The 22,610-nt window shown below is 33.9% G+C and overlaps 1 protein-coding gene across 2 annotated transcripts in view; it reads right to left on the reverse strand.

Annotated features, from left to right (window-relative positions):
* Positions 1-9,012, reverse strand: part of LOC124423689 — a 55,961-nt gene extending 46,949 nt beyond the window's left edge. Inside the window, exon 1 of one of the 2 annotated variants that reach the window (XM_046961731.1) lies at positions 8,370-9,012. In XM_046961731.1, the coding sequence (XP_046817687.1) occupies positions 8,370-8,460 (91 nt within the window). In that variant the 5' untranslated portion in view covers positions 8,461-9,012. Of the gene's footprint in view, positions 1-6,021; positions 6,169-8,369 lie in introns of those variants that run through there. The other variant, XM_046961732.1, reaches the window with a different exon arrangement.
* Between the last annotated feature and the right edge of the window lie 13,598 nt (positions 9,013-22,610).

Here is a 22,610-nt window from a genome sequence, read left to right on the forward strand (position 1 = left end):
AGAAACGATTTTCCAACACTTAAATGGTATTACTTACTTACGTACGTAAGTACGTAAGTACGTACGTAAGTACATACGTTCGCCGACGTTCGTTGTTGACCTAGAAAATAATTCGTTCTTTACGAAAAACAACGAGAGAGAAAAAAAGAAAGAAATCTATCACAAAGTGATTGTCATTTATGCCTTTCGATGATTACAATTAATCTCAATAGTTTCGAACAGTCGTCAAAGAAACCTGACTATACCTGACTATACCAGACTATAGCCTGACTATATCTGACTATACCAAGTAGTAATACTAATTAAACGAGTCGGAGAATCGACCACGAATAACGATCGTAACTGTCGTGAAACGAAGCACGATTTGTCACTCGTATTAGCTTTCCAAGCCGATAAAAATATTCCCGCTTGAACGTTGGTTATTGAAATCGAACTTATTTTATGGGAAGGCTTGCTTACGATCAATCGACGATTTATTTGCGGTTGATTTTATAGAGAAACGCGTAACGAGGGCGCAATTTTTATCTGAAATTAATTAATATTCATTAGGCAAACGCGATGAATTGTTGAGAAAAATGATCCTCCTTAAAACATAATTGATATTAAATACTGAAAGCGATCGTGGAAAATTCAAGGATTAGAATTTAATCGTATTCGTGATAATTACAGTTTTTCCTAATAGATCTTTTCAATCCGTAGATTAATTAAAATCTAAACGCTAGTAATTAAATATATCTAACCGACGAATTAGACAGATGGCGCGTTGCGTATAAAAGAAAAAGAAAAAGAAAGAGAAAAAAAAAAGAAAAAAAAAAAAACAGAAAAATATCGTTTCTATCGTAAAATATATTCCCTGTATATTCCGTGTATCCGACGTCATAACCTTCCCCCACTCCTCAAAAAAAAAAGAAAAAAAAAGAAAACAAAACAAAAAGAAACATTTAGACGTTTATATTCGATCGTTAATTTTCATTAAAGACCAATATAATTACTTGCCTCGTAAAATCATTTCATTTTAACATTCTAACGTAATAGAAGTTACGCGTCGATCGATAAAGTCACCTAGCACAATTTATCCGATTTAAATCGAATATACGAACATAAAAAAAAAAAACGCATAAAAAAAACATTTAGACTTTCTACCAATTTTATCATTGATTTCGTATCTTAAAATTTCCTCTTAAAGTTTGTTATTTTCTTAATTCGATTCATCGAAGCTGTTGAATACTCGCCCACGATCATCAGATTATAAATTTGGTAAATTATCACCACTCGCGTTCTTTATCCATTCACAATGGAATGCCGTCTTACAAGATGTCCAAGAGAAAGATAGAGAAAGAGAGAGAGAGAGAGAGAGGAGAGAGAGAGAGAGAGAGAGAGAGAAAGAAAAAAAGAAAGAAAATCCTTTTGTCGTGTCGAAAGTGAGAGAGAGAGAGAAAGAGAAAGACCGTGGGTGCGAATTTTTCGAATGCTCAACAGCTTACTCATTGTCGTCTTCACCTCTTTGTTCAGGTTGAACACGTTACGATCGTATCCTTGCATTCAAGGATGACTGGAACATCGAACTTAAATATCACGAAAATTCACGATACATTCACCCCTCCTCCACACCCTCTCTATCACTCTCTCTCTCTCTCTCTCTCTCTTTCTATTTACGTTCGTAAATGATTTAAAAGGAGAGCATTTCGATCGTATCGGTTTAACAAATATTTCAGTAATTTCCGCTCATATAATCGGATCAACGTCTAACCTGATCGATTAAGAGACAAGAAAGAGTTAGTAATGTAAGGGGAGAAAAGTTTATGTGTATCGGGAAGTTCGTTCATCGGTGAACGCGTGTTGTCTTATATGAAGAAGACGAACAAGGAATGATCCCACGTAATCTCTCAATTTCACTCTGATCGCGCGAGGTGAACGACGTTTCTTTTTTTTTTTCTTTCCCTTACTCCTCCCCTTCCCCCCGTCTCTCTCCCCCACCCCTCTCTCTTTCTCTCTCTCTCTCTCTCTCTCTCTCTCTCGTTCGCTCTTTTTTTTCCTTTCTTTCTCATATCATGTCTCACGAAGCGACCAGAGCGCGTTCTCATCGGCGAAAATGGTTAAACTGTTTTAGAAAACTCGTCGTTGAAATTGACGTAACATAATGCTAACGAATATAGGTATATAATTAAAATTAGACCAGTTTATATATCCCGAGAGAATTAAAAATGACATATTTATTATTTTTCTCTTTTCATCTGTCTGTCTGTCAGTCTGTCTGTTTTTTTGTCCATCTATCTTTCTCTTTCTTTCTATATCTCGTTTCTTTTTTTTTTTCTTTTTCTCTTACTGAAATAAATCAATTGTCGTTTCGACAGAAAGAGAGAGAGAGAGAGAGAGAGAGATAGATAGATAGAAAGAGAGAAAGAGAGAGAGAGAGAGCGAACGAAAGAAAGATCGACTCGGAAATAGTGCTCGAACTCTTACTGCTTTTAGACGATCGACAGGGAATAAGACCGCATTCCGTTCGTTGAACGGCCCAACGTCGGCTTTTCTCTAAGCGCTCAATAAAAGTAATTACTTATTAGGCGCGGTGTAAAGGCCGACCTAGAAAACGGACTTGTTCGGTTTGTATCTTATAATGTACTTGGCCGACACTTTGAACCACGTACATACACTTCCTAATACCTTTAACTTGTTTTTCTTATATGAAAATATCATATATAAGTAATATATGAGAAGAGTAAAGAGAGAGAGAGAGAGAGAGAGAGAGAGAGAGAGAGAATGAAGAAAGAAGTGTATGAAGAAAAGAATCTCGTTTGAATTTTCTTGACAAGTCTAGCAAAGAAAAAAAAAAAAAAAAAGAAAAAGAGAAAAAAGAAAAGAAAAAAAAAGAAAGAAAAAGAAAAAGAAAACACACATTTGTGCGTAATCTCAATGCTTAATTTTGCAATTAATCATTAATCCCATTTGTCGCTACTATATTTGTCATATAATTCTATATACCTTACGAGGATATATAATAAATATTACCGTATAGACAAATATATCTATATTGCATTAATCATGGTCATGCTTCATAGCATGAAGATTTACAAATACCTATCTATCTATCCATCTACCAAGCTACCTAACTACCAATCTATCTACTTATCTACCTAGCTACCTAACTACCTATGTAAAAAGAAAAAAAAAAAAAAAAAAGAAAGAAAAATTAAAAAAAAAAAAAAAAAAAAAAGAAAGAAAAATTAAAAAAAAAAAAAAAAAAAAGCAAAAAAGAAAAAGGTAAGAAATCTTTTGCGGCTAGTCGGAAAAGGAAGGAAACACTTAGCGTTCCGCGGTTAACCCGTCGCGACGCTATCGCCTTCCCTTTCGAGCTATAATACACCAGCAGTAAAGGCCGGTGTGCCTTGCGTGAGCACGTGACCACGTTGCACCGTACGTCACGTGCATAGAACGGTGCACCGGCCGCCACGCTCTCGAGCACGTGAATTCTGTATAATGGTGCACGAGGGAGAACACGATTTTATGGCGCGAATCGAGCTCACCAATACAACGACAAATATCTATATACGTACGGTATATATCGGATCATTTACAAACATTCACGAGCGTTCTCACCTCGTGGCTTGTCGTTCAGTTTTCGCCCGAAAGCGCGATCGAGAACTACCGGACAGTAGGAAAACGTCGGAGATCGACGTTGATCGAAAGTCAGAAGCCGCTAGAAATCTAAGGCACGTTCGTTGAAACGTGAAAGAAAAAAAAAAAAAAAATAAAAAAAGAAAGAAAAAGAAAGAGAAAGAGAGAGAAAAGATAGCTCGATGTCCTACATACGTCCATTGGATTTCTATTAGACTCCCGAGGGTAGAACACAAACACGTGGATTACGTGTGGATGCATGATAGATCATGCAATATATCAGTTATATCCTAACAATCCGTAATATTACCAAAACGAAAATCATTAGTAGAGAGTCCATTGCTAAACGTTCATTTAATTATACTTAAAAATGTTCGACTCGAATCGCCATTTCTTATTCGCGAATTTCAACTTAATAGGTATTCCATTCTCGTGATATTACGGATATGCGAGGATTAACTCAACGTTCGCAATAATATGCGTGGGTATATATATATATATATATATATATATATATATATATATATATATATGTATGCGTGTAACACAACTTTCAACTTGGGGAAACATTTTTCTTTTTAACGAGAAAATACGAGCGTAGATTTTTAAAATATTGCTATAGGTATTATTGTTACGTTGACAGGATATAATACGCCTTGTGTGTTTTCTCTTTTCTTTCTTTTCTTTTCTTTTCTTTTCTTTTCTTTTCTTTTTTTTTTTTTTTTCTTTATCCCGTATAAAAAAAAGAGTCTCCGAGGAAAGAAAGAGTGTTGCCTTTGGCGATATATGGAGAGATACTGGCTAATGTATGGTTCATAATTGGTAGCAAAGAATGTTTCTATTTATGAAAAGAATCGAAAAAGTTTGTTACTGGACGTGTGTCGTTTCACCCCCATCCTCTTTCTTTCTTTCTTTATCTATCTCTCTCTCTCTCTCTCTCTTTCTCTATCTATCCATCTATTTATCTATTTATTTATCTATCTCTCTTTATCTCTATCGAATCTCGAAATTACAAGATATATCAGTGTACAAAACGTGATACGATTTAAAGACCCGATGATTGTTAATTGCTCGACTCTAAGCTGGATTCGAATCTCTAGGGGTTATTCTCTGCTCTTATAATGTCGCGCTTTTCTACGATTAACCATACGCCCTGCGGACTCTAATAACACTTTGGACGTTCGAACTGTCCCTCGAATGTTGACGTTTAAATCAACATGATTCCCACGACGATCGCATTAGAGATAATATTTATCATTTCTTTTCTTTTCTTTCTTGTTTTTCTTTCTTTTTCTCTTTTTTATTCACAACATAGGAAAACAACCATGAAAATCGATGCAGGAAGATCGAACTCGATCTCGTTTCTCTATATCGTCGGATTTCGTTTTTACCGTAAAAACAATGTGAGCGGATTAATTAACGAGAATTTCCTTGAATTCCTCTATCGACGTATAATAAAACAAGGTGGGCACGAAAAACCACGGAAATTTTATCGTACGATCGGTAAGTACTGAAACCGGCTAATAAATATCGAATTAATATATGATCCTTCTAATATTTATTCTGTATGCATTTACGGGTCTCATTATGAACGACGAGAAAATATAAATTGATATTTTTAATCGGAATCTTTCGTGATAATTGCATTATCGTATAATTAATTTAAACTTTAGCTATTCCGATTGAATTCTCCTTCGTTAACGGATAAAGATAAATTTCTGATATTTCGTATTATATAAAAAAAAGATCCGATCGACGTCAAATCGACATCGATAAAATTATGAAATAAATGGATATGTATTATGGACGAATGTCGTAAAACTGAACTTCACGCCCCCATAATCATCGAAGTCGCCGTGTAAAACCAGTTAATTAGAGATCACGTGCGAGGACAAGGAATAGAATCAGTGTCAATGACGGGAAGTATAGTTGGTGCAATGTAAGTACGACGATCTTTTCTACGTTATAACGTGGAAAACAGATATCGCTGTAATATAAACCTTTGCTATTATTCCTATGTGTCATTTCTAACACGCTTTCTCCAAAGTGATGATCGACGAGTCAACAATCGTGTATATAAAAATGTGTGTGTGTGTGTGAAAGAGAGAGAGAGAGAGAGAGAGAGAGAGAGAGAGAGAGTGTGTGTGTGTCATTTATTTATGACCCAATCTATGCTCGGTCAATGTCAATGTCATATATATCTTGGCTATCTAATAATACGTATTAATAATAATCATAAATGAATTTGACAAGATAAAAATACTTAATTATTTTTACGAGGACCGCGATGATTTATATATATAAATATATATATATATAAAATAATTTGAATATCAATATTTTATAATACACTAAATTACGAACACAATATATGTTCTTTCTATGTAAAAAAAAAAAAGATTTTACCCGTATAAACGAGTTTGTCGTGGCCTTCATGGACCACATCACGGATATATAGCAACTAAAGAAGACGAGCTTCGTCGATAATTGACAAGACGATAGTCGCGTGATTTCAGACGGTCGGCCGAGTCCACAAGCACGTGACGTTTCCTTCGATGGTATTAATCCGTTCGAGGAAAAGGTTTAACAACGTACTGTCTGTTTCTCTCTCTCCCTCTCTCTCTCTCTCTCTCTCCTTCTCTCTCTCTCTCTCTCTCCTTCTGTCTCTCTAGTTCGTAGATCTCTCTCTCTCTCTCTCTCTCTCTCTCCCTCGTTCGTAGCTCTCTCCGATCCTTCGCGCATAACGCGACCTTAAAGGTGGCACGTGCAAAAGCACGTGTATTCACGTGCCACACGTGATTCCGGTGCTCTCTCTCGTCAAAGAAATTAAACTATTATTATTATTATTATTATTATTATTATTATTATTATTATTATTATTAATATTATGATTTTCACTTTTATTGCTCCATATCATCGTCGTCAATTCAATTATTCGCACCTTCTTTAACGCAGATATCCCATCGGTCGACATTTCTTTTGCGATTGTAGGAGGAAGATTGTTCGTGTGCATATGCATGTGCAAACTCACGAGTTTCCTTTGACTATCATCTTGCACGTTCACGTGCTGCGCTCGAAAGACCTTCACATTTCTCCGCGATCACGATGGTTCCATTATCTTCCTTTGAGAAAGTACGGTCGAGTTGAATAGCAAATACAAATAGTGAAATGTGAACGAGTGAACGTGTGAAAGTATTTCTGATAATACAAGATGAAATATAATAATCAATTCATTATTATTTTCTTTTATTAAAATGTTGTAATATTATCAACGAACTTGTAATATCGTAAATAAATTTCGTAAATAATATCGTAAAAAAAAAAATATATATATATATATATATATATAAAGAGAGAGAGAGAGAGAGAGAGAGAGAGAGAGAGAGAGAGAAAGAGATAGGTTCCATTGAGGAAATCTTTTGCAAACGTATGTCTTCGATGAGTCTGTCAATGTTTAAGTTATCAATCGATAATAAAAGTGCAATTCTGTAACTCCTTAAGAAATTTAAAAATCTTCCTCGTCGATTAACGATGCAATCGATGCAATTAGTGATACTGCACCAAGATGGATTCCTCATTATCGTGAAACACCGACGATCAATGATATACTATTTCTAAACTATCCTAGAAGAAATTCTTTCCTTTCGACGTTCGTTCGCGATTCGATATCAGTCGTATACGTATACGGAGAAATGTTAGCTTTAGTATCGCGTTAATAAATTGATGTTGCAAGAAAGATTTTAAGACGAAGGGAAAGAAAAAAGGAGAAAGAAAAAAAAAAGAACTCAACACTCATACACATACACACAAACACACACGTTTAAGTTTTTCAATCTCGATCTTTGAGAACGTACGGAACTTTCGCTGATTATTCATTAACCAACGTGAAATGAAAGATTTGAAAGGTGTGGCTATAAGGAAAGTGCACCTTAGTTTCATCAATTCCCAAGATTGCAAAGATCATAGGGAGAGTTTAAAACATTATTATCTACGAAACATGGTGGAGAATTAAAGAAATTTTAAATACTGACACGTTTCATGAAGGAGAAGGTACTTACATTCTCCGTGATTAACTAAGATTAGTTATCCTACGAAAGGAAACGTTCTACTTTCGTTAAAAGTATGCCATGCGAAAGAAAATATTAATTTGAAATGAAGAAAAAGAAAATTTCTTTTTCGTAACTTTTATGTTATCACATATGAAATTATTGCGATTAATGAAAAGATAATAAACCGACGATTATCTATCGTAAATAGATTTTTTTTTTTAATTGACAAATCGTAAACCTCATAGAAAACATCATAGTTCGACTTCGAAACTATAGGAACACTTGTTGTGCAAGTTGTAGCCGTGAACTTTAATTCATCGACAGTTAAATATGACTTAAGATCGACAATGGTAAACGTCGACAACGCCGATCCTGCGTATTTTCATTGATCGGGCAAAATCGCAAGTAATAAAATTTATATTATAAATGTCATCTAATGTGATTATTGATCGATAAATAGAAATAAATTATACTCGTTATAAGAAGATTGAAATTTCTCTCTCACAATAATCAATTATTAATAATTAAAAGTCGCGAAATAATTTTGTAATAAATGGACATATAAAAAAAAAAGAAAAAAAAAAAAAAAATACGAAGATGAAATAGAAAAAAAAAAACAAAAAAGGAAAGAAAGAACAACGTGAAAAGAACGATCACAAAAATGTTTCTTTTTAAATTACAAATTACGATCTATCGATCGCCTACCTGGCATAAGTCTCTCTTGTGGAGGATATCCCAATACTCCTGTCCCAAGGATCACAGCAACGAGCAAAGTCCTCGAAAGGATAGTCTTCATGATGACAACACCTGATCCTAAGCTAGCCTAATCACAAAAAATCGCGGATACGAATAATGACACGAAAGCAGCACGTACGATATTTCCTACGATATTATAATTTTTATTTATTTTAGATATTTCTTTTTCTCTCTCTCTCTCTCTCTCTCTCTCTCTCTTCTCTTTTCTTTTCCTTTCTTCTTATTTTTCTTTTTTTTTTCCTCTTTTTTTTTATTTTTCCTATTTCGTTCGCGTTCCTTTAAAAAAAATCACCGATTTTATTCCCGATTTAATTAAAATTATGTACGATTGTTGTGTTAATCTAAAGTACGCCTCGTGTAATACACCATGGCAGAGCTCCTGTCGCTGTCGGACTGTGCGGTTGTCTGGAGGGCCGACTGGCGCTTTCACCGGTTTTATACGGCGCGCAGGAAAGCACTTCTTCTGGAAGGGGGATTCCATAGAGGTACGAGCATCGCGAAGCCCACCATCGCGTATTATATTACAACTTCTCCATTATCTATTGTCATTGTCGCTAAGAAATTTCCGACGTTCTCCGTTCTAATCTCGTTTCTGAATGATTCTTAAAAGAATTTTTGCTCTTAAAAAAAAAAAGTAAGAATAAAAAAGAAAAAGAAAAAAAAAAAAGACAGACAGAAAAAGAAGGAAGAAAAAGCAAGCAGCAGGATTGATTTTCATTTTGAATAAAAAAAAAAAAAAAAAAAAAAAAAAAAAAGGAAAAAACGCGCGCAAAATAACATATTATCGTAAAGATGAATGAACGTTTGAAAATAATAATTCTCATCGAATATATTATTTTCAACGAAGAACAAGGTTTATTCGCTTGGATTTCACGGAAGACGTTGAAATAACTTTCTATAATGGCTTTATACAATAGAGTTTTAGTTCAATAATAATGGGACTACGTTTATCTCGAGACTTAAGGATGGCGGCCCCTCTCCCTCCCTCTCACCCATCCCCATAAAACAATAGTTCTTCCATTGCTTTAAAATATCATAGGAAATGTCAAGAACGATTTATATCGATAATTTCCCAAGATACCCTGAGAGAAGTTGTAGATGCGATTTATACGAGAGCGGTAAATTCGTCGTAACTAAAGTATAATAAAAGATCATAACGCTACGTAAAACTAACTATAATCGTTTGGTTTTATGAACATATACACCTTTCTCCTTTCATCGTTCTAACAATGAAGTTGTCATCGATCTATTATAGATCTTCCATTTTTTCCCAAATGTATTGACCATTTACTAGTCCGTCGTTAAAAGTAAAAAATACTATCGTGTACTCTTACAAAAGAGTAGCGTTATGTCTCACGTTGAGACTATTGTAGAGATCCGCCGATAAGATATCCAACAATTTATTAGAAATATGCATGATAAAAGCAACCGACGACGGTTGAATAAATAGAAAGAGAGAGAGAGAGAGAGAGAGAGAGAGAGAGAGAGAGAGAGAGAGAAAGGGAAAGAAAAAAAAAAAGGACAAACAGGGGAAAAAAAGAAAAAAGAAACAAAAATAAAAAAGCATAGTACGTTACAAGGAGAACAATTTATAACGCGTTTGACGCAAGTAACTCGATAGTTCGTTTCGATCGACTTTTATCGTACTCGCCTTATCGATGGCAATATGAATCTCGATGTGTCCTGTAAAATCATTCGAGAATTACGATCAATGTTGGACAATTCAGAAAAAGAAAATAAAACGGACCGGTTTTTCTACAGTGTGTTCTGCGACGAAAACGATCAGAATGGAAAAAGAAAGATAGATAGATAGATAGATAGATAGAAAGAAAGAAAGAAAGAAAGAAGAAAAGAAAAAGGAAACGCTCGATTCTTTTTTTTTTTTTTATCCTCGATCAAACTTTAAAAAGTCGTGTCGTTTCGTGTTTCGACTCAGCTGACATAGAATTGGCGCGTCCTGTTCAAGAAATAATTTCGCTTGACCGGAAACGTCCGGTCAAACTCAAGCTCGTGTAATCGATTGGCCAAACGTTTGAGTTTAACACTCGTTAACACTTCAAATACTTGACGTTTTTCCCCATTGATGCTTTAAACTCATGAATATCGAATGAACGAACATTCAATGGTGACGTTTGGAGGTTTGGGATAAGTCCATTCGAATCACTGTCCGCACCTCCTTCTTTAACCAAGAGAGATGAAACATTATTACGCTCGAGATCATTATCCACGCTCGTCGTTGGACATAATTCGTTCGTAGCATTTCGCAAGAGTCCTCCTCAGCGATCCTCCCGAGTCAGTTCACTCGAGAATACATTTTGCATTGCTTAACGCGTTTCTTACGGGAACTTACTATGGTTACCAGTGGTCTCTCTAACTCGTAAAAGTCGCGCTCTACTCTACGTTCCATGGGTCACTTTCGTGCTCTGGACGTGCAATAACGTCAAGAATATTTCAACGTTTTCAGGCTAAAAAGAGAGAGAGAGAGAGAGAGAGAGACAGAGAGAGAGAGAATACATAAAAGAAGGAAAAAGAGAAAAATAAAAGAGATGGAAAAAGAGATAAATAGATAAAAATAAATACAGCCGAAAGATCCAATCCAGAGATTCTCTTTTTAAGAATTATCGATGATGATCGCCTTTACGAGAAAATTGAACGATCGTTCGCACCATATATTCCAACTTTTTAATTGTATCATTAATTATCAACCGGACGTAGAATAATCCACGTTTTCGCCTTCTTCGTCGTTTCGATTAAACCGGTCCTATATACTCTCTCAAGTAGTCTATCCTTTGTAAAATATTATCGAGAAGGTGGACTTGGTGTCCTTTTAAATATCAAACGAAAGATCCTTCGATCCTTCCGCGTATAAAATGTGATTTGTTTCTTCTTTTCTCTCTCTCTCTCTCTCTCTCTCTCTCTCTCTCTCTCTCTCTCTCTCTTTCACAAACACACACACACACACACACACATACATATGCATACATACATACATACACACCCTCGAGCTATCTTAATCGCAGTTTACGGAAGGAGCTGACCTTCTAGTTGAGAATTAACCATACGTTAACACCCAATAATAAATCTTAGGTTCTTTCAATTACACGGATTTATCTATATATATATATATATATATATATATATATATATAAATCAGATAGAATGGATTCGGTTTTCTTTAAGTATTAAAAATCTTACATATTTTATAAATTAGATACGTCATTAAAATTATTCTCATCGCATTGTTCAATGATCCTTCATTGAATCAGTATCAAGAAGTAAATCGACTATACGTATATATATATTTAGTAAGACGTGTAAATTGGAACTGGTCGTGTTCGTATAGAGGACACGATGAAAGAGATGCGATGATTTTACTGATGCAATGACGATACAATCGTGTCGTGTGTTAGATCAATCTTATTCGATCTAACACACCCACAACACTACTAGTTCCATGTGTTCTCTAATCGATTAGATGGGACAGCATATTTAATAACGAGACAGATATATACTCCTCATATATTATCATTGAACGTATCATGCAACGTATAAATGGTATATGATATTTTAAGAACGATCATCGTGATTTCTATATCTACGGGGAATCGATTTCACGGGAAAGTAACTCCATCGTTGTTTTTTATGAGATCATTCTTTATTTTTCTCCGAGCATGTAGTAAACTACAACAGATTACTACGAAATCGTGAGATCTCCTTGGTATCCATAGATACAACTTCTCTCTTTCTCTGTCTCTTTCTCACTCTCTCTCTCTATATATATATACATATATATATAACTCTTTTTCTCTCTTTCATGCAAATGAAAAGTAAATCGAGCACGAACTTTACGATCGCAATATTTGCTTGGCCTCGAGTGAACGATGTCCACAATGATATCTTTTCATCGAGTAACATTAAGATAATCGTTTTCAACATTCATTGAAACATCTTTCGAAAAGATAAAGTAAAAATATTTTTTCTATGTTTAAGATCGTAGATAGTTAATCATTAATAATAAAAAAGAAAAGAAAAAAGAAAAAAAAAAAAAAAGAAAAAGACAAAGAAATAAATAACGAAAGAAAGGAAAAAATGAAGAACGATAATTACAGAGTTTAATAATTATTTCGTTATTTCGTTAATTAAGTAATAATAATCGATTTGAAAAGTTTGATCTAATCTCATCTAATCTTGCGTCGCAATATCTTCGTTCTTTCTCTATCCTTTTCTTTTCTCTCTCTCTCTCTCTCTCTCTCTCTCGTTTCTTACCTTCTTTTCGTTTATAGCTTCGAGCATAAATATGAAGAGAGCAATGTTCGATGCTCGGCGCATTAATCTCAGATGGTGCAAACATCCTTAATAATAATTAGCGGTATCACGGGAAATGACGAAATCCTTGTGATCCTCGCGCTATCGTTCTTCCCATTCCTAACTCTCGTTCGTTCATACATTTTTTTTTTTCTTCTATCTTTCCTTCTTCTTCTTTTTTTTCTCTTTTCTTTTTTTTTCTTAATTATGAACGAGCAACAGTACTTTCGCAAGAGATGCGTTCGTGTGACTGTCAAAGTGCTTGACCCTGGTTTTAATTAACGTAGAAAAAAAAAAGAAAAAAAAAAGGAAAAAATAAGAGAGAGAGAGAGAGAGAGAAAAAACAGGACAATTCTCTTACGAAGAGTTTTAACGTTATAGAAAGTTACAATTTATCTTTTAAAACATGAACGAGAATAATAAGCTCGTTATCCGTTTCATGCCCATTCCTATCGCGAGACCAATTCCTAAACGCGTTTACTACATAAGATCATAGAAGGATCATCGTCGATTCTCGATTGTATTCTCATGCGATCAATTATGAAGGACGACGTAACCGAGTTTCCTTAATAACTTGCGTTTTATTTTACATTAATGGACATAGGTATCTCTCTCTCTCTCTCTCTCTCTATATATATATATATATATTGATTTTTCCCTAGAACGATAACTCACGTCATATAACAATAAAATACCTAAGTCGGAAAACAATCATTGTTCTCTTGAATAATGTATCGAACGATAACGTGAAAAGCAATCTTAACGTTGAGCAGCATCGAGGGAGATCAATTTGCCATTTCTTTCAGTGCGAAAGGTACAAATGTCTTTACGTAGATCTTTTATTACGATCGTTAAGGCCATTAGCAGTACAAGCATTTAATTCGCGTATGGTACTCGGATTCCACGCATTAAAAGGTATACCTTGCAATTGTATTATCGTAACGATGAAGTAGCTGTAAATGCTCATTAAACGTTTCGTTACGCTTTAATCAAAAAAAAGGAAAAAAAAAAAAAAAGAGAGAAAGAAAAAAAAAGAAAATTAAAATGTACTATCTTCAAAGAATGAACGCGAATTAACATGAAATTTTTCATTTCGTTTTGTTTCTTTTCGAATCATTCTTATTGTCGTTCGTTGTTACTCGAAAATATTCACGTAACAATTTACGTAAAAATTCTCTCGAATACAATTTAAATGCTATCGTAAAATTCATTGATCGAAACGTTATATAATATATATATATATATATATATATATATATATATATTCGTTAGAATTTTTCATTCGGCCAATTTTGTTTCTGATTCCATTTCTTAAATCACCAAGAGAATCCACTTATTCATGAATATTGAATGAATACACGATTTCTTTAAAGCGATAAGACGTACCGGTCGTAACAATAAACTTTAGTATTTCACTTGAATCCATATTGAGTAATTTCCAATCTTATCGTCTATATCTTCCTTAAATATAAGCGAAATAGTTGAAGTTATTCGGATAACTACGATCGATAACATTTTATTAAGATATTTTCTACATCACTTTCGCAAATTCAATTCGTACGAAACGATCGCAATAGGTTTCTTTGTGATGTGAAACCTTTAGTGTGCCTTACGAAATGGTTTTGCAACTAGTGAGACCATCTACGAGGCACCTGCGGTAGTTCTTATTTCTATCGGGCCGAGATGAAGTGCGTCTCCTTAATGTCTAATGCTCTTTAATTTGCGGAAAGCGTGAAGGTGTAATTTCATGCGCCTAGTATTTCCTTAAGAGGAAAAAAGAGGAATAATAAAAGAAAAAGACAAAGAGAAAGAGAAAGAGAGAAAGAGAGAGAGAGAGAGAGAGAGAGAGAGAGAAATATAAATATATGTTTAACTCTTTACTTCGTCTTTTAATATAGTTTATTCGTCGATTCGCTATAGATATCGATTATTAGCTTAGTCGCGTTTATGATCCATGTATCACGATATTACTTCTTTATCATCAAAAAGATCAAACGCATTTCATGGGATCCTATAAAGACGTGTATCTGTCCTTAATTTAAATTTCCATCATCTACTCTTATGAACATACATAGTGGATATATATTCATAAAAAAGAAAAAAATAATAATAATAATAATAATAATACTAATAATAATAATAATAATGTGGATAAATGAGAGGAAAAAAATGAATGTAAAAAAAAATAAAAAGAAATAACACGCTAAATCAACGAGAATTGGAGCTCACGCGATTATTGCGAGACACGTACATAGGTACTACTAACATATTATGTATGTACAAAGCAAAAGTATGCTTCTGATTGTTTTGCTTGTGTAATGATGTTGCGATTGCACCGATGGTAAACACGGACGGGCGATCCGTGTGAAAGTGCGAACGGTATTTACTTTTCGAATTTATCGGGCATACGTCTCTATTATAAGCCACGCCCAAATGATATTCATTCACTTTTTCTTTTACGGATTATCCATTACATTTCTAATTCTAATCTAGGATCTTTACTTCCCCCCCTCCCTCTCTCTCTCTCTCTCTCTTTGTTTCATCATCAGTTTTTCTTTTTCTCTTTCTTTTTTCTTCTTCTTATCTCGACGAAAAGAAAAGAAGAAACTGAAAAGAAAAGAAAAGAAAAATATCACACGATTCAAAGGGACACGCACGATTATTGTAAAGATTTCAAAAGGAAGGAGAATCAGGTTTGTGCGTGTTATATATTTCTGAACGTAGAAGAAAAGAGAACCGTTAATTTATACGTCCGTCATGCTTGTGTGTTCACACCCACGAAAGTGCAGTGTCAAAGAACCGTGCGACACCATTCATTGCGTGTGACAATCCCGTTTCTTTGTGCGAGAAAAGAAGGAAAAAAAAAAAAGAAAGAAAGAAAGAAAGAAAGAAAGAAAGGAAGAAAAAAATAATAGAAAAAGTGCACGCGTGTATGTGCGTATATGCGTGCGCATATACGTGTGTGTGTGTGTGTATATATATATATAAGAGAGAAAAAGAAAGATAAAAAAAAGATAATAAAAAGAGAATGAAAAGAAACGCCTGATAAATCATTTATCTCTATAAATCGATCATCACATCAACTTTTCTTTCTCTATCATTAACGTCGGATGTCTTATTTTGATCGATGAATAGGATTGATTACAAACTCCTTCGTTGTTTTTCGTTGATTGTGAGAGATCATACATATATCCATGTATATACGTACATACATATATATATATATATATATATATATATATATATATATTATGTATATACGTATGTATATACATATATGCATGCATACATAGATATATTATGTATATTCGATAAATCCTATCCGAGCATCGACCCGGAAGAACATTAAACGATAACTAACGTCTCTCGATCCCGTATAAATATATGAGATCTCTCATTAATTATTCAGGAGAGACCTTGCTACGAGATTCCTTTACGCTGACAATCAGGACCAAACAAGAACACCAACGAGCGTTTCCGGATCCTCCGTTAACGCGTTTCAAGATCAACCTCTTGTGGGTGTAGATAATAATAAATTGTCCAGTTAAAGCGTGGGTGCGGTCGAATATTTGCAATATCGTTGACAGAAGCATATAGAGTAGCCTTTCTTGCTCTCGTTCTTTCACACACACACATACACACACACACACACACACACACACACGTACACATACACATTCGTTCACTCACTCACTTGATTCAATTCAATTCGATCGTTCCATCGATAGTTTTATTTATAAATCGTACATGCTTCGTTTCGATGACGATGATGACGCGAGAGAGAGAGAGAGAGAGAGAGAGAGAGAGAGAGAGAGAGACGTATAGAAAAAAAAGAGAAAGAGAGAAAAAAGAAATAATGATTACGCGTTTATGCGGTATAACATTAACGAAAGGTAAGAAGCAAATACAGTTGCATCGTGAATCGCATTACTTTTTTTTTTTGGTTTTTTTTTTTTTGTTTCTTTTTCTTCTTCTTCTCTTTTTTCTTTTTTTCCTTTTCCTTTCCTCCTATATAATCATATGCAATCCCTCTCCACGACAATGATTCATTAATCATGCAGGGGTTATCAAAGTCACGAATCGTTCTTGCTCTTGGCTTTATATATATATATATATATCCTCTCCCTACTCCACTTTATCCCCGCCCCTTCCTCCTCCTTCTCCTTCTTCCTTCTGTGTCTCCCCGATCTCGTGCGAATAATATATTTCTTTTACTATTACCTTTGTCTCGAGCTTTTATATTTACCATATATATGTACGATATTTATAGTTCTAGGATATTTACTTTATCGAATTCGAAGAGACGTGATAAGATGAGGTAATAGTAAAGGAGGGGAGCGGGGGTGAAATGGAGAGAGACGGAAGAAAAGTGTCTAAGTGTCTAAGGAGATTTGCGAACAAACAAATTTAATGGCACGAAATGAACAGACATATCCGTCATTTTTTTTTTTTTTTTTTTTTTTTGAGGATCTCTTATGACGACTCATAATTTCTTTCTCTCTCTCACCCTCTCTCTCTCTCTCTCTCTCTCTCTCTCTCTCTCTCTCTCTCTCTCTCTGTATATATCTTTCTCTATCTCGATTTCATCTTTTACATTTCGAGAATATCGATCGCATATCTCGATAGTGTTTTCGCACGATGTTAATGATCGGTACACCGTCGGTACGTCGGTCGCTTATGGCTTGTAAATTACACTTGTAATCGAGCGATTGAGAAATATTCGAGCTTTGGCAGATAAAATAAATCTTGTTGATTCCAAAAAAAAAAGAAAAAAAAAAGGAAAAAACGAGCGCACACACACGCGCGCGCGCACGCACACACACACACACACACACAACTTTCAATCTTTTATATTTATTTGTCGCTTATCGTAAAGAAGGGAGATAATACACGTTGGTATTCGATGTTCGTAATGTTAACACGTTGAATAACCTGGAGGTTGTCGTTTCGTTAAATGAATGTAAAGTGATTGACTACTAATTTATTCGAAGCGCGAAGTGGCTTGAAATTTATTTAACATATTATAATCCAATAATTATTTTAATTTGCATCAATTATTGCTTTCGTGAATTTTTTTCTTCTGTTTTTTCTTTTTTTTTTTCTTTTTTATTTTTTTTTCCCCTTTTTTTCCCCTTTTTATTTTCTTTCGCTGAAGTCACGGTAAGTCACGGATTTCACATGAAAGTCACGGTATTATTGAATACGTCTCAACGTAGATAATCGTATCATGATAAAAGAAAAGAAATATATAGATATATATGAATTAGATTTTAAAATTTATCCTTCCATTCGACATGCAAGAAAAAAAAAAAAAGAAAAGAAAAAAAAGAAAAGAAAATTATAACTTACACCATACGTATAATGGAGCTTATAATTAACTACAGAATTGTAAATAATACAATTATAATTGTTCTTTCCTTGAATGAAATATTACAATTAATAAGAGCTATCATGATGATTGATCAGTGATTAAAGTAAAAGTAAACTGGTATAACATTTTAATCGTAGATTCGAATCGTACTATCAAAGATTATTAAAAATATATTTCTTAATAAAAGTAAAATCTCGATTGCAAAAAAAAGTATCGAGTTGAATAAATTGATTTGCGAAAAATCAGTTCAGGATTAAACATGGTAAACTCTAAACGCTTTCTCACGTTCGATAGAACGAATTGATGTTTCGCATCGATTAATTATATTCCTATTCCTTTTTTTTCCTCTTTTCCTGTTTCTTTCTTTTTTTTTCTCTTTTTTTTTTCTTTTTATTTTTTTCTTTTTTTTTTGTTAATCGCCATACCATCGGCAATTGTTATACCATAACTCGCGGCATTGCGCGATGCGCTGCTTGTTATTAATGATCGTGTCAAGGAAGCGACACGATTTCACGGTTGTTTCTATCACGAGTCATGCACGTTTGCCTTGGACGATTCATAAACTCGATTAAACTCGACGCTTCTTCAAGTACTATCAGTGATACATTCGATATCAATTTTCTCGTGTTACCTGTCGTACGAGTCATTGAAAATTAATTAAATAATATAAGATTTATACAAAGCACCGAGAAACAATTCGTTCTTATGTTATCGTCATCGTGATAATTATATAACGCGGACTCATTGCAAAATCGAATTCAATTGTTTTTTAATAATAAAATTTCACCGAACATAAATGATACGAGGATATATCGAAAGCTAATAAATTCAATTGCACATGATCTGTCTCCCTATTGAAAAAGAAATTACGATGGGAGGGTAACTTTAAATCTCACCCGCCATTTATATGTTAGACACATGGAAACATTCTTTGACCCGTTGCTACTATTTTTTTTTTTTTTTTTTCTTTTTTTTTTGGAGATAAATAGATCCAATCGTATGGGCGGTGTTACTAGAGTTTCCTCGTGCTACGATTGGAAGGTAAAATGATACAAACGAAATGCTTGCACGAAACGATCGTATCGCTTAACAAATACAACGATATATTCCGCGATCGAAAAATAATAGTGCAATAATATCGGGACTACTAAACGACGTATGGTTCGCGGTCGAATATCGCGTAACGGGTTAAAATGTACATGACGTATGTATCGCAGGTGGACTGTTATTTTTGTATAGAAGAGGAAAGAGAAATGAGGGAAGAAAAAAAGAAAAGAAAAGAAAAGAAAAAAAATAAATAAAATAAAATAAAGTAAAGAAAAAAAGAGAAAATATAAAGAAGGAAAAGAAAAGAACATGAATTAGCTCGATTAAATGACGATTGCTTTTGACTTCAATCGATTAGAGTGGTACAGTGGTATCGTACAAAACTAGTAACCAACATCTCTCGATAATCTTACCTTTCAGGAGAGCCCATTACGTTTTCAGTGTACCGACTTCAGTTGCCGCAAACCAATCGCAATTATCCCTTTTGTAGGTGCAACAATAAACAGCTTACGCGTTAACTATACATAGTAAATGCCCGAGGTGTGGGCGGATAACGACCCACAAGCCTCAACCGATCAACTGATGAACGATTAAACGGCATTCCACGTCGTCCGCTTGCCTATCTCCTTTCTTCAGATCGAATTCTGACGATAGCAAAATACATCATATCATGCTCCAAACCTATCTATGTATCTATCTATCTATCTATTTATTTATTTATTTATTTATTTATTCTATATTCTATTTATCTATTCGAGTAAACTATCTCTATACCGTTTTTTCATATTATCTATAAATGATTATTTTTAAAAGAACATTTAATTAATAATAAATAAATGAATTAATTTAATTAAATTTAACGAAAACCATAAAATGTATTTAATTGAATCTATTAATTTTATTATTCGAAGAAAGACAAATGAAAAATCATAAATAGATCATTTCTTTCGAGTTCTCATTAAAGAAAGTATTATATTAATTGATACTTCGTATTATACGATTTCGTTCGTTTGTATCGCATTTTATTTTCGAAATCGAAATAAATTTCTTACGTTGATAGAGACCAATTGAAATTATTTTTCATATACAATATTTAACAGTTTAAATAATTAATTAATTAATTAAACGTAAGGTCAATTTCATAACAAATTTAATATCGTTGAAAGTAACGTTCATATTTTCAATGAAACCATTGATAATTCCATAGAAACATCAAAATCTATTGTGAATTATGTTATGTCGAAGGGAAGTTTAAATGGAGTCGAATTATATAATTATTAGAATTTAACGCGAAGAAAGGTAAAATAACAGAAAGGGGTAAGTACGAAGTTGCTTTCAGCTAATGATCATTGCCGGCGCCATGAATCTCGCCTTCTATCGTAACTCCTGCTGCCAATTAATACCGATTACCGTTCGAAAAGTCACGTTGCTTTACTCGTTAACTCTCTCTCTCTCTCTCTCTCTCTCTCTCTCTCTCTCTCTCTCTCTCTCTCTCTCTCTCTCTCTCTCTCTCTGTCTCTCTTATCGGAATAGACAGATCGACGTTTTTCTAAGATAATAATGCGTGTTAGAGATTTCGAAATGATTTTAACATAACACGCTTTTAACGTATATAACAATGTCCTCTGTCTGAGGTGTCCGACTGTGATAACGAACTATAACTTAAAATGGTAAACTCTCTGATGGAAGATCAATGATCGTAAGCGCAAAATGGAGGACACACGGCGTTACGGTACATGTTCATGCTAACGATTCGAAGAGCCGTCGACACCTCAGCCGGTTACTCTGATAGAATTAAATTGATAAAAATTGTTTAGATCTTATTAGATTTCGCTTACATCTACACTTCGCTTATTGGCACACGTTGAGCATATGCATTATAACACGATAGTAAAACCAATGGACTTTTACTATTCGAGTGTCCACACGGATTGATCTGTGATCGATATACCAACATCGGCGTTACTCTCTATCCGCAACCAAAAGACCCGACATTCCGTGTGTTCGATCTACCGTGATCCGATCATTAACTTCGCCTATTAATCCCTAAGAGTTTTAGAATGGAGATTCCTATTTTGTTTCTTCCCGGTAGAAAAAGAATAAGAAGCTTTAAAATTGTATATAACAATTGTTAATGATTATTTCGAGGGATAATCTTTTCATGGGAATTTTTACGAAATTATAGATATAATACGTACGAATTTTTTTTCTTTTGTAAACATTGACTTCTTTTGCTTCTTTCTTTCTTTCTTTTTTTTTTTTTTTGTTCCTTTTCTTTTCTCTTCTTCTTTCTCCGTTCTTTTCGCCGTACATTTCATCGTTATCATTTGTCTGTCAATAGAGATCATCGAAATCGTGATTATTGGCCGATTGAAAATTTTGAAGAACGTTAACGTTACGACAACCATTTGAGTATATCGGGTTACGGAGTTATACAATTTGCGGCTTATTAGGTGACTAGCGATATGCGAATAAAACCTTTTACTAGGCGATAACGTCGAGTCGAATTCTAACTAGCAAGTGATTTAACCTATATTATATATCTCGGAGTCCATTAGATAGCTTTTCTGTGTATAGTTAGATTCAGAATAAAAATCATTTTTATTTGATAAAAATGATCGTTCATAGAAGGTCGAAGTTGGTAACAATTAATTAAGGAAATAAATCTCAATGCGTTTTCTCTGTCGGTTTCCGTTATCGACATTAAATGACAGCAGAATGCAAAAGATCAAACGAGAACGGATTAATCGCCTTTTCCACAACGTTTGATCGAAATTCATCTCGATGAAAGATATTAAAAGATCCGAGATAACCTAGAGAGAAAGATTTTTTTTTTCTTTCTTTCTTTCTTTCATTTTTTCTTCTGTCTTTAGTTTTTTTTTTTTTTTTTTTTTTTTTTTGTTTTTGTTTTTCTAAAACTTGTCGTATTCCTTGTAACCTGTTTTTCGTTTCTTTACTTTTCTTTTTTTGCTTCCTTTTTTCTATTTTTTTTTTTCCTCTGGATTTTTTCTTTTTTCTTCCAATTTCTTTTCAAGCAGAACAACACTGTCACTTATTTATATTATCGTACGAGCGATTCGAAATGACATGTGAATAAAACGTGGGTGTTGTACGGCCATATGTGTAAACTAATTCACGCATTATTATTTTCTAGTTATCGTAACGCGCTTGACACACGTTACTAAGATCAAAACGGTTTCGGTTTATTGCCATGATTTATTTCAATGCCGTTAGATGTACATACATACATAGATACATACATACATACATATGTACGTATGAGCGACATTGTATTTATATAATGCGTCCTTATAAAAATGTTATATATATTCGATAAAAGATACAATATGATTAGAAAGTCATATATGTTATATATTATTGTGTGTGTGTGTACATTAAGTACATACGTATACACGTATGTATTGGTTAATCGCCATTCTTGTCGTACCAACTTCTTAACCTAACAA

This window comes from Vespa crabro, chromosome 4 (genome assembly GCF_910589235.1).
Source record: "Vespa crabro chromosome 4, iyVesCrab1.2, whole genome shotgun sequence".
Taxonomy (NCBI): Eukaryota; Metazoa; Arthropoda; class Insecta; order Hymenoptera; family Vespidae; genus Vespa; species Vespa crabro.